This window comes from Gallinula chloropus (genome assembly GCF_964237585.1).
Source record: "Gallinula chloropus genome assembly, chromosome: 18".
NCBI lineage: Eukaryota > Metazoa > Chordata > Aves > Gruiformes > Rallidae > Gallinula > Gallinula chloropus.
In genome coordinates this window covers 3,190,537-3,203,221 of record NC_140103.1, presented here as the reverse complement: position 1 = coordinate 3,203,221, position 12,685 = coordinate 3,190,537, and the positions used below count along the sequence as shown (strand labels likewise).

General features: G+C 54.8%; 1 protein-coding gene across 2 annotated transcripts in view; it reads left to right on the top strand.

Annotated features, from left to right (window-relative positions):
• NOTCH1 (notch receptor 1) overlaps positions 1 to 12,327 on the top strand; it is a gene marked incomplete at its 5' end in the record, with an annotated part of 41,516 nt that extends 29,189 nt beyond the window's left edge. Inside the window, 19 exons of one of the 2 annotated variants that reach the window (XM_084272317.1) lie at positions 442 to 561; positions 848 to 1,000; positions 1,445 to 1,673; positions 1,830 to 2,031; positions 2,185 to 2,338; positions 2,580 to 2,764; positions 2,950 to 3,082; positions 3,538 to 3,657; positions 3,746 to 3,858; positions 4,378 to 4,949; positions 5,596 to 6,024; positions 6,811 to 6,959; positions 7,601 to 7,817; positions 8,175 to 8,265; positions 8,531 to 8,696; positions 9,431 to 9,726; positions 10,032 to 10,179; positions 10,288 to 10,385; positions 10,785 to 12,327. In XM_084272317.1, coding sequence (XP_084128443.1) covers positions 442 to 561; positions 848 to 1,000; positions 1,445 to 1,673; positions 1,830 to 2,031; positions 2,185 to 2,338; positions 2,580 to 2,764; positions 2,950 to 3,082; positions 3,538 to 3,657; positions 3,746 to 3,858; positions 4,378 to 4,949; positions 5,596 to 6,024; positions 6,811 to 6,959; positions 7,601 to 7,817; positions 8,175 to 8,265; positions 8,531 to 8,696; positions 9,431 to 9,726; positions 10,032 to 10,179; positions 10,288 to 10,385; positions 10,785 to 12,260 — 5,051 coding nt within the window. In that variant the 3' untranslated portion in view covers positions 12,261 to 12,327. Of the gene's footprint in view, positions 1 to 441; positions 562 to 847; positions 1,001 to 1,444; positions 1,674 to 1,829; positions 2,032 to 2,184; positions 2,339 to 2,579; positions 2,765 to 2,949; positions 3,083 to 3,399; positions 3,658 to 3,745; positions 3,859 to 4,377; positions 4,950 to 5,595; positions 6,025 to 6,810; positions 6,960 to 7,600; positions 7,818 to 8,174; positions 8,266 to 8,530; positions 8,697 to 9,430; positions 9,727 to 10,031; positions 10,180 to 10,287; positions 10,386 to 10,784 lie in introns of both variants that reach the window. The other variant, XM_084272316.1, reaches the window with a different exon arrangement.
• Between the last annotated feature and the right edge of the window lie 358 nt (positions 12,328 to 12,685).

Below are 12,685 nucleotides of genomic sequence, written 5' to 3'. Positions count from 1 at the left end.
GGCAGTGGCCATAGAAACTCCTGGTGGGGGGGGGGGACGGGGCAGGGAAGGCTCTGGAAAATAGCAAAGGCCAGTTTGGGAGATACTGGCTGACAAGGAAGATAAGAGTTTGGAGGGAACGTGTCCCTCGGCTGGACGTAAACAGGAAAAGCAGCTGAGAGGGATGGGGAGGGGGAGCACAAGGGGGGAGAGACACCCTGAGTGACGCTTCCCTGCCAAAGGAAGTGTGCAGCGTTTTAGTGCAGCCCAGATTGCCAGGGTTTAAAGGATTTGTGGGGGTCCTGGGGTCACAGGGGGCCAGGGATGGAGGAGATGGAGGGTGGGGAAGCCCAGAGCTTGCCCTGGGGCTGGCAGCAGCCCAGGGTAGAGGATGGGAACAGCAGGGTCTTGGGCCATCCGTTGTTTTGGAGCGGGTGTCAGCAGGTGCTTTTCCCTGTGCAGGAGCCACCTGTGAGGATGTGCTGGCCCCCTGTGCCGGCAGTCCCTGCAAGAACGGTGGTGAGTGCCAGGAGTCAGAGGACTACAAGAGCTTCTCCTGCAGTTGCCCCTCTGGCTGGCAAGGTAAGGGCACGGCACGGCCTGGGGCTCAGCACACCAGCTCCCTCAGCACTCCGCTTTCCTTGGCTGCTCGGGGAGTGAAAGATGGAGGGGAGGGAGTGTGGCTGAGGAGCAGCAGGCAGGTGGCAGCCTGCGTGCCCTGACAAATGGGAGCAGCCCTGCATGGTGCCCGGCACATCCCTTGGCGAGGGTAGCTTGCTGTGAGCGGTACCCAAGATGCCACCATTGTCCCTGGGGCTTTTGCCAGTGCCTCCAGCCCACACGGTCCCTGTCCTGCTCTGTCCTGCAGGTCAGACGTGTGAGATTGACATCAACGAGTGCGTGAAGAGCCCCTGCCGCAACGGGGCCACGTGCCAGAACACCAACGGGAGCTACCGCTGCGCCTGCAGGAACGGCTTCACCGGCCGCAACTGCAACACCGACATCGACGACTGCAAGCCCAGTAAGAGCAGGGGCTGCTCTGGGGACACTCTCAGCCTGGCCCTGAGCTTCTCTGCTGGTCCCAGGGCTGGGCTGGGGTCTGCCTCCTGGCACACAGGGGAGCTCCAGCTGCTGTTTCGCTCCGGGCTGTGCTGCAAGCTCTGCTCGGGCTTTTGGGCCACCTCGAGCACATCCCAGTTGAGCTGCGTCAGTCTGAGCCCAGATGGGAGCTGGCAGGAAGGAGCTGGGGGAGGGGAGAGTGATGTGCAGGCAGTGAGCAAGCATGTCCCATGTCCTTGTTCCCAGTCTCCCAGTGGAGCTGGCCTGGTCTCCGCCTGGTCCGTGGGCTCTGTCCTATCCCCAGGGGACATTTGTGGGGACAGTGCTGTGGGGCAGCACCTGCACAGGGGCTGCTGCACCAGGGCTGGACCTGTTGCATCTTCACATGCCTGTTCCTCCTCTGCAGATCCGTGCCACAACGGCGGCTCCTGTTCCGATGGCGTCGGCACGTTCTTCTGCGAGTGCCTGGCTGGTTTCCGCGGGCCCAAGTGCGAGGAGGACATCAACGAGTGTGCCAGCAACCCCTGCAAGAACGGTGCCAACTGCACCGACTGCGTCAACAGCTACACCTGCACCTGTCCCTCCGGCTTCAGCGGCATCCACTGCGAGAACAACACCCCCGACTGCACGGAGAGGTACAGCCCAGCGCAGCTCCTGCTGCAGGCGCAGCATCTGTCGGGGCTGCAGCAAGGGGCTGAGGTTCCCTGAGCTGCTTTTGGGGAGCGGGGTGAGCTTTGATGTGGAGCGTGAGCGGCGGTGACTCAACTGGGATGTGATGTTTGTGTTCCCAGCTCCTGCTTCAATGGTGGGACCTGTGTGGATGGCATCAACACCTTCACCTGCGTCTGTCCGCCCGGCTTCACGGGCAGCTACTGCGAGCACAACATTAATGAGTGTGACTCCAAGCCGTGCCTCAACGGGGGCACGTGTCAGGACAGCTATGGGACATACAAGTGCACGTGTCCCCAGGGATACACTGGACTCAACTGCCAGGTAGAGGGGTGTTGGGCTGTTGGCTGCTGACCCTGGTGCCTGTTTGCACTCCTGGCTGTGTGGGGATTTGGTGGCACTGCTGCCTTCATCCCCAGCATCCTGCAGAAGCCCTGCTGGGTCCTGATCCCTGTCTCTTGCTCTGCTCCCTGCCAGAACCTGGTGCGTTGGTGTGACTCCTCTCCCTGCAAAAACGGAGGCAAGTGTTGGCAGACCAACAACCTGTACCGCTGCGAGTGCAACAGCGGATGGACAGGGCTCTACTGCGATGTCCCCAGTGTCTCCTGCGAGGTGGCTGCCAAGCAGCAAGGTAAGTCCCTGCAGCATGTACAGCTTCACAGGGTCAGAGTGGGGTCCCCCAGTGCCCCTTGTGAGGGACATTCTCATTTCCCTTGGTGAGGGTCTCTGGTAGAACCAGAGCCATCTCCAGGGTTGCCTGAGGCAGCAGTCCTGGCTGCGATCCCCACTGGGACGTGCGGTGTCCAGGACGTGTCCCTGCAGTGAGTGGGTGTTGCTGAGGTCCCTGTATCTCACTCTGCTCTCCCTGGCAGGTATCGATGTAGCCCATCTCTGCAGGAATTCAGGGCTCTGTGTGGACACCGGCAACACTCACTTCTGCCGCTGCCAGGCCGGCTACACTGGCAGCTACTGTGAGGAGCAGGTGGATGAGTGTTCCCCCAACCCCTGCCAGAATGGAGCCACCTGCACAGACTACCTAGGAGGCTACTCCTGCGAGGTGGGTGACGTTCAGGCAGAGATTCACAGGGAGCAAGCACCAGTTAACTGCCTTTCTGCTGCCCAAGGGGCTGCCCCAGCTTCAGGCTGGCTCAGGTTGAAGGCCAGGCTGCTGGCCATGCTCCTGCAGCCATGTGGGGATTGAGTGAGAACCTCTCTGATAGCTTCCCGCTTCCCTCCTTGTAGTGTGTGGCCGGTTATCATGGAGTTAACTGCTCAGAGGAGATCAATGAGTGCTTGTCCCACCCATGCCAGAACGGAGGAACCTGCATTGATCTCATCAATACCTACAAATGCTCCTGCCCCAGAGGAACTCAAGGTAAATTAATTCCCCAGACTGGGGCATTAGCGGGCTGAGCGCAGATATCCTCGGGATCTGCTCATTAGCTGCTCGGGCTTGCAGAAGCAAACGCAGCGGTCGAGGTTCGTGTTTGCTGGCGAGCTTTACTCATCAAGGCCGCGCAACCTTGGCCGCGAGCCGGCGCAGTGCTGCGTGCCTCCTGCCAGAGCGGCGGCTCAGACTGCCATTGAGTTGGTCAGGCTCAGCCCCTTTCGCAGGGCAGGTTCACAGGAGGGACCACCGGGCACCCCGATACTGTTTGATGAGCTGTGTGGGTTGTTCCCCCATTTCTCTAGGGGTGCACTGTGAGATCAATGTGGATGACTGCAGCCCTTTCTTTGATCCTGTCACCCTGGGGCCCAAGTGCTTTAACAATGGCAAGTGCACGGATCGGGTAGGTGGCTACAGCTGCATCTGCCCCCCTGGCTTTGTAGGGGAGCGCTGCGAGGGAGACGTCAACGAGTGCCTGTCCAACCCCTGCGATGCCCGCGGCACCCAGAACTGCGTGCAGCGGGTCAATGACTACAAATGCGAGTGCCGACCTGGCTACGCAGGTGAGCACCGTGTGTCCCCCCAGCTCCCAGCCCCCAGCCACCCCGTGCATCTTACACGTCGTCCTCACATGCTCCTCTCCCTTGGCAGGCCGTCGCTGTGACACCGTGGTGGATGGCTGCAAAGGCAAACCCTGCCGCAATGGTGGAACCTGTGCGGTTGCCAGCAACACTGGCCGTGGCTTCATCTGCAAATGCCCCCCGGTACGTACCTGCTCCTCTCCAGCTCTGAGCACGGGGTGCTGCAAGGGGTCAGTTTAGCCCCCGAGGCTTCCCTGGCTGGGATTGCCAGGGGTCAGCGTGAAGGGGAAAATGCTTTGCTGTGGGTGCTCGCTGGAGGGAGGTGTATCCCTGTATCCTACCCTGCACACATGCAAGGTCAGGGTCAGGGAGAAGGAGGTGGCTCAGCCCTACAAGTATGGCACACGGCTCTAGGACAGACTCGTGCCTGGTTGACCATTTGCTCCATGTAAACGTGGAGCAGGCAGCTATGGCAAAGAGCTCCCTGCATTTCAAGGGGGGGTCTCTAACAGGATTTACATCCCAGGTTATTCTTGCCAATCACTAGTTTCAGAGGACTTTGAAAGCTATGAGCCATGCTCTAGGTACATGGATCTTATTCAGTGGGTTTGTGCCAAGATTGCCTGGAACACAGACGTGTGTTAGGCCACTCATACGACACCATCAGGGATGCTGATTCCCTCCTTGCTGTCACCTCCCCAGGGATTCGTGGGTGCCACCTGTGAGAACGACTCCCGTACCTGTGGGAACCTGCACTGCCTGAACGGTGGCACCTGCATCTCCATCCACAAGAGCTCCAAGTGCATGTGCACACCGGCCTTCACGGGTCCTGAGTGCCAATACCCGGCCAGCAGCCCCTGCACATCCAACCCCTGCTACAACGGGGGCACCTGCGAGTTCTTCAGCGATGCCTCCCCCTACTACCGGTGCAACTGTCCTGCCAACTTCAACGGCCTCAACTGCCACATCCTCGACTTCGACTTCCAAGGTGGGATCGGGCAGGACATCATCCCACCCAAGATCGAGGAGAAGTGCGAGATCGCCGTTTGCGCGGGGTACGCCGGCAACAAGATCTGTGATGGGAAGTGTAACAACCACGCCTGTGGCTGGGATGGGGGTGACTGCTCCCTCAATTTCAACGACCCCTGGAAGAACTGCTCCCAGTCTCTGCAGTGCTGGAAGTACTTCAACGATGGCAAGTGTGACTCTCAGTGCAATAACGCTGGCTGCCTGTACGATGGATTCGACTGCCAGAAATACGAAGGACAGTGCAAGTAAGTGGCTTGCTCATTGACCCTCTCTCGTGCTGGTCATCTGGGGGGTGGTTTCTGGTTGCATCTACTAAAGCTTCTATGTGCAGACCTGTTGTTCACCCTCTATGTTCTGTTCTGCTGCCCGCGGGGCTGCAACCCAAGTGCCCTCACTTCCCTGTGCTCTTACTGAGTTTACACACAGTTCAAAGCTCTCTGGGTTTGGCTCACTCCAGCTGGCTTCCCTGTCCTTGCCTGTATCATGCCACAGAAGTGAATTTGGTAGTAACACTGAGTTCCAGTGTAGGTAGACCCCAGAAAACACAGCATTTACCAAACACTGAATTTGGCAACAGCAGGAACTTAATCCCAGATTCCTGGCCAAACTCTGGTCTCAGTAACTCTTCTGTGTCCCCGTGTCTTCTCCAAGTCACAGTAATTTGTACCTTTTTTTTCTGGCATCTAAATTGCAGCGGCTACTATTGTTGGCCCCCTGAGGCGAACTCTTCCCAGTGCTTCCATGTAAACTGGTTTAGCACCTGTTGGGGTCAAGAACATTTATATAGAAGAGTGGTGCTTGTGGATCACTGCTTGTTTTCTCAGCAGATGGGTAAATACACGCAGCACTCGGTCTAATCCATTCTTCTGCCTTTCTTTTCCTCCTGCCCAGCCCTCTATACGATCAGTACTGCAAAGATCACTTCTCAGATGGCCACTGTGACCAGGGCTGCAATAATTTTGAGTGTGAATGGGATGGCCTGGACTGTGCAAACAACATGCCAGAGAAGCTTGCAGATGGCACGCTGGTGGTGGTGGTCCTCATCACTCCTGAGAACCTGAAGAACAATTCTGTCAACTTCTTGCGGGAGCTGAGCCGCGTGCTGCACACCAACGTGGTCTTCAAGAAGAACCCCAAGGGAGAGTATATGATCTTCCCATACTATGGCAATGAGGAGGAGCTGAAAAAGCATTACATCAAGAGGTCAACAGAGGACTGGTCAGATATGCCTAGTGCTGTCATCAACAAAGTAAAGAGCAGCCTTTACTCCAGGGCTGGCAGAAGGCAGAAGAGGGAGCTTGATCAGATGGACATCAGAGGGTAAGGGGGACCAATGGGTTCCTTTCTCACTGAGCAGCATTTGTTTTCTGTGTTGATAATAGTAACACGCTATAAAGGGAAGGATGTAGGTCAGATAATTGTATTTAGATGTTGCCTTCTGTGTGAATAGAAACCGGATTTTGCTCTCATGTGGGAAAAGCAAGCGATTGCTCAGGAATCCCTGATACAATGCAGCGCCGACTCTCACGATTGAAGGAGTCCTGTGTATTGTTGGGAGCCGGGGCTGGGCTGGGTGGGACCTGGAAGCAGAGGTTGGCCTCACCGACTGTCTGACTTCAGGAAGTCATCGAGTTAAGCCTCAGTTTCTCCCTGGGAAATGCTTTCTAGAGCTTTGTTGTAAAACTCAATTAACTGCAAACCGTGTTTGGAGATACGAACATACAGATCTAACCTCCTCCCTCTCTGTGGGCTCAATCAAAAGCCACTGAAAGCAAAGGAGTTTCAAGCAGTGAAACTGATGTGAAAAGATCTGAAGGCTCCCAAACAGTGTTGTTTAAGACACTGTAGTGTCTGGGTAATTTTAAAGCGTTGCGAAGCAGAGATTCCCTGCCATTCCTGTGGGAAGGGATCTCACAGTATCCATTGAGGCAAATCCATTCAGGTAGACAGTGAGTGTGAGCTTGGGCCACAGAGGAGCAAGGAGATGGGTTCCCACCTTTGAATTCCCACTGATGGGGGCCATAAGAGGGAGGGGGATGCAGGACTCACCTGTCCTCTCAGCATGGCCATTGCTCTGTGGTTCTGACCGAGTCCCCTCTCACACAGATCCATCGTCTACTTGGAAATCGATAACCGCCAGTGCATCCAGTCATCTTCCCAGTGCTTCCAGAGTGCAACTGATGTGGCAGCATTCCTGGGTGCCTTGGCCTCCCTTGGCAACCTGAACATACCCTACAAGATAGAAGCTGTTAAAAGTAAGTACGGCTGGTCAGCTGGGGAGGAGAGGCAGCCAGAACTTTCCATCCTCATCCATGTTTAGCTTATCTGTGAGCTGGCTGCATTTGAGCACAGTCTGGTTTTAATAACCCCCCATCTTTTTCTTCTTTCTGAGTTTAAAAAAAAATTGGGAAAACCAGTGTATTATTTTTTGCTTAGTCCAGGTTTATTTCAAAATCATTATCACTATAAAAGTTAGAGGAGGGAAAAGGGGAAGAAAAAAAAGGAAGAAAAGAAAAAGAAAACCCAACCGGCTCCAATCAATCAGTGACATGCAAGGAGTTGAAGTTTGTATCTTGAAAATCCCCCCTAAATCCTTTTGTCTTAACAGCTCAATGCAAGCGCAATGATTTGAAGTTTGCTAATCCTTTTCCTTAAAGGAGAAAAAAGTGAAGCTGTCTCCTGATGCAGACTGGCTTGTGCAGCCGAGAATTTGCCAATAGTTTGCAATTCTGATTAATAGCGTATAAAATGACCTTATTTTGGGGGGGGGGGGGAGCGCTGATTTAGATCAGACTTAGGTACCTCTATTAACTAATTTTCCTTCATTTCCACTCTCTCACTGGTTTGCTATGCAGCTTAATGTCTCAGCGCCTCTTTGTGCCCCACTGTTTTGTAGGTGAAACAGCTGAGCCCACGAAGAACTCCCAGCTGTATCCTATGTACGTGGTGGTGGCTGCGCTGGTCTTGTTTGCTTGCATTGGAGTGGGAGTACTGGTGTCTCGTAAGCGGCGCAGGGAGCATGGGCAGCTTTGGTTCCCAGAAGGTTTCAAAGTGACCGAGTCGAGCAAGAAGAAGCGACGGGAACCACTCGGGGAGGACTCGGTTGGACTGAAGTGAGTAGTTTGCTTGCTGACCCCTTAAACAGAGCAGGGCAGGGCTGGTTGGGGCTCTTCTGAGAGAACCCCTCGGAGTTTTGGTCTCTAGTGCGACATGTGGGTGTAGTGGGGAGGAGAGAAATCGGGGTTTCTTTAAAGTTCTGCATGGGGAAAGCAGCGTTCCCATCTGGAGGAGGTTTTTAAACACTTTGTGACCTGTTTGCACTTGGTGAGAGATGAAGGGTGACCTGAGGGGAACGTTCTGGAAATTGCCTTGTCCATTCGTCCGTCAGTTTGTGTGTGTAGATGAACACAGTCCAGCACAGACTAGTTCCTGCAGAGGAGCTCATGCTTTGTGTGCTTTTATTTCTAAAGACCCCTCAAAAATGCTTCAGACGGCACGCTGATGGATGACAACCAAAATGAGTGGGGTGATGAGGAGACCTTGGACACCAAGAAGTTCAGGGTAAGCTCGCTGCCGCGTTCCCTTTCTGGGCTGCCAGTAGGGTTTTGTCACAGAGGGAGCAGGGTGCTGTGGGAAGCAGCAGAGCTTGGGGGGGGACCCTCGGGGCCCTGTCCGTGCTGAGCATCGCTGCTGCCGGCTCCTTCGCAAACCCGCGTGTGACAAACGCACCTTGGAGGCTCCAAACTTCCCAACCAGAGCTCAGCCCCCTCCTCCCACCCTGAGCTGTGTGCTTTGCTCTGTGCTCACTTCCCACTGTCGTTCTCAGTTCGAGGAGCAGGCGATGCTGCCTGACACGGATGACCAGACAGATCACAGGCAGTGGACCCAGCAGCACTTGGATGCCGCCGACCTGCGCATCTCCTCCATGGCGCCTACGCCACCGCAGGGAGAGATCGATGCAGACTGTATGGATGTCAACGTCAGAGGTCCCGGTAAGGTGGACTCCTTCCCCTTCTGTGCAGCTTGCCAGTTAATCTAAAGCCCTGCCTTAGCCCCTGCAGTGAGCAGTGGCAGGCAGCCCTGCCTGTTATGATTGCCAGTACAGGGCCGCTGCTGGCCGTTCTGCATCGCACGGTTGCTGTTGTGCCTGATTTAGAGATAGACCCTATCACATCTTGCTTTCCCTGAGGTCTCTTTTGTTTGGTAACTAAGATGGAAATCAGAGAGTAGAGAAGAATTACCTATTAAATCATCCAGCTTGCTTCTCTGCCCCTCCAAGATTGCTCTCCTCCCACCAAACTGCACATTTCACAATCTTCAGGTTTTTACTTCATTAATAGCTAATAGGCTTTTAAATTATTACAAGTATTTGGTCTTCCCAACATCTGTGACATTTTTCCCTGGGACAGTAAGAATATTTAAGGCTGTGCTGTACCATACTTAGCTCTGCTTTGAGCAACCTTCCTTATAAATTGCAGTGTGCACGTCAGTCTGCAAGCTAGGGGATGAAATAGGAAAAGCAGCGAGTGGTGAGATACCACAACGGAATTTCAGATCCATATCAGAGGAAGGATATTCATGTTTGATGTTTAGATCCAGCCAGGAACTCGGTCTCGATGCACCCATGAGGATAAACATCTATCGCAGGCAGAGCAGCTCGCTGAGCCGCCCGCATTACGGAAGGGCAAAGAGCCTTTTTTCCACCGAGTTCCCTTGTGCTTTTCAGATGGTTTCACCCCCCTCATGATCGCCTCGTGCAGCGGAGGAGGCCTGGAGACAGGGAATAGTGAAGAGGAAGATGATGCTCCCGCTGTCATCTCTGACTTCATTTACCAAGGCGCCAGCTTACACAACCAGACTGACCGCACCGGCGAGACGGCCCTTCACCTGGCTGCCCGGTACTCGCGCTCCGACGCTGCCAAGCGCCTCCTGGAAGCCAGTGCTGATGCAAACATCCAGGATAACATGGGCAGGACGCCTCTCCATGCTGCCGTCTCTGCCGATGCCCAAGGAGTCTTCCAGGTAAGTGATCCTTTTCACTGAGGGTTTCTAGGGGGAAGCGCTGGTGCCACACGACTGAGCTTATTGCTGGGTTGCTGGCTCGTCCTGGCGAGGTACAGGGTGAGAGGCTTGAGAACTGAAGCCCTGGTTGTCTCGGGGAATGGCACAGCGAAGCAGCAACCCCTCGGATGTGCACCCCTGGACTGGGAGCAGGGACCAGCCTCAGAAAAGGGGGTTGCAGGTCCTGAGACCCAGGTACCTTCTGTGTCTGCTGTCTGTCCCTCCTAACGTTTGTCTTTCCCATGCTTTGGCCCTTGCTGTGACAGATCCTGATTAGGAACAGGGCAACCGATCTCGATGCCCGAATGCACGATGGGACCACTCCCCTGATCTTGGCTGCTCGCTTGGCTGTGGAGGGCATGCTGGACGATCTCATCAACTGCCATGCAGACGTCAATGCCGTGGATGATCTAGGTACTGTGGGTGGCTGAAACGCTCCCTCAGAGGTGGAAGGAAAGGGCTGCTCACTGTTACTCTCATCCCTTACCAATGCATGTTGTATTTTGTGGTCTTCCTCTGCAGGCAAGTCGGCACTGCATTGGGCAGCTGCTGTGAATAATGTTGAAGCTGCATTAGTCCTCCTGAAGAACGGTGCCAATAAGGATATGCAGAACAATAAGGTAGGGATCTCCTGGGCTGGAAAGAACCATTTGGGGAGTCTGTTAAAGGGTAATTTTGGCCTAAAATACAACACTGTCTGGCACTGAGACTCTGATCTGATTGTTCTGCTGTGAATGAAGCTGCTGGATTTAGCTCAAGGATGCATTGTGGGATTCGGTCCTCCGGGTGATGCTGAGGGGCCGTGCAGTGCTTGTGAGTCAGTGCTTATTTGCCTCTCTCCTAGTGTGTTCTGGGTCACTTGTAGGGTCTGATACCAGTGTAAGGACGTGGCTCAGCAGGAGAGTCTGGTCTCTCACCAGAGGAGAGACAATTAGTGTCTCTGCCACCCAAGTGCATGGAGCTGGGCATGGAGCTCAGGATTGTGCACTTAAACCTAACCATCTTTGCTGGATTTCTAGGAGGAGACCCCGCTGTTCCTCGCAGCCAGGGAAGGGAGCTACGAAACCGCCAAGGTGCTGCTGGACCACTTTGCCAACCGTGACATCACGGACCACATGGACCGTCTCCCGCGGGACATCGCCCAGGAGCGCATGCACCACGACATCGTCAGGCTGCTGGACGAGTACAACCTGGTGCGGAGCCCACCGCTGCACAACGGCCCGCTGGGGGCACCCACGCTGTCCCCACCGCTCTGCTCTCCCAACAGCTACATCGGCAACCTGAAACCCGCCGTCCAGGGCAAGAAGGCCAGGAAGCCGAGCACCAAGGGCCTGAGCTGCAACGGCAAGGATGCCAAAGACCTCAAAGCCCGGAGGAAAAAGTCACAAGATGGAAAAGGATGTCTGCTTGACAACTCCAGTGTGCTGTCTCCAGTGGATTCCCTGGAGTCGCCCCATGGGTACCTGTCGGATGTTGCCTCCCCCCCGCTGATGACCTCTCCGTTTCAGCAGTCCCCTTCCATGCCTCTGAATCATCTGCCAGGCATGCCTGATGCCCACATGAGCATCAATCACCTGAACATGGCGGGGAAGCAGGATATGGCCCTGGGCAACTCCAGCAGGATGGCCTTCGATTCGGTGCCGCCGCGTCTCTCTCACCTCCCCGTCTCCAGCCCCAGCACGGTGATGACCAACGCCCCGATGAATTTCTCCGTCGGCGGAGCGGCCAGTCTGAACGGGCAGTGTGACTGGCTCAGCAGGCTGCAGAATGGCATGGTCCAGAGCCAGTACAACCCCATGAGAGGCAACCTGCAACCGGCCACCCATCAGCAGGCGCAGAACCTCCAGCACGGCATGATGACCTCCCTGCACAACGGCTTGCCCACCACCAGCTTGTCGCAGATGATGAGCTACCAAGCCATGCCCACCACCCGGCTGGCTTCCCAGCCTCACCTGATGCAGAGCCAGCAGCTCCAGCAGATGCAGCAGCAACAGCTCCAGCAGCAAAACATGCAGCCACAGCAGCAGCCGCCGCCGCAGCAGCCCCAGCAGCAGCCGCCGCAGCAGCAGCCGCAGCAGCATCACAACCCCGGCTCCAACGCCAGCGGCCACATCGCCCAGAATTTCCTTGGTACCGAGCTGAGCCAGCCCGACATGCAGCCGGTGAGCAGCAGCACCATGGCAGTCCACACCATCCTGCCTCAAGATTCCCAGATGCTGCCCACATCTCTGCCATCCTCCCTCGCCCAGCCCATGACCACCACTCAGTTTCTAACTCCACCTTCCCAGCACAGTTATTCCTCCCCCTTGGACAACACCCCCAGCCACCAGCTCCAGGTGCCCGACCACCCTTTCCTAACACCATCTCCGGAGTCGCCGGACCAGTGGTCCAGCTCATCTCCTCACTCCAACGTGTCCGACTGGTCCGAGGGCATCTCCAGCCCTCCCACGAGTATGCAGTCACAGATGGGACACATCCCTGAAGCCTTCAAGTGAACGATGGTGTTTCAGAGACGCTGGTGCTCAGCGGGAGGCAGAAGCTGGAGGGAGAGCTGTTTTTTAAAAGGACCTTGGATGCTTTTATTAAAGGATCCATTTTAAATATGTTTTTATAAAAAAAAAAAAGTTAAAAAGACAAATTAATTCCTTTTTTTTTAGTATTTATTTATGTACTTTTTATTTTACATGAAAACACTGCCTTTTTATTTATATGTTCTATTGTTAAGAACTCAATGTGGAACACCAGTTGTGTTCCAAGAGATCAAAAAAATTAGGTTTTTATAGGACATTCTCTTGTGTTTGGGGGGGTTTCACTGTGTTTGATTTGAGAGGAAATGTTTATGTAAAGCTATAAGCAATGATTTGTGATACTGAAATGTCATTAATTTATTTTTTTTTTCTCTTTCAACTCTGAAAAGAGA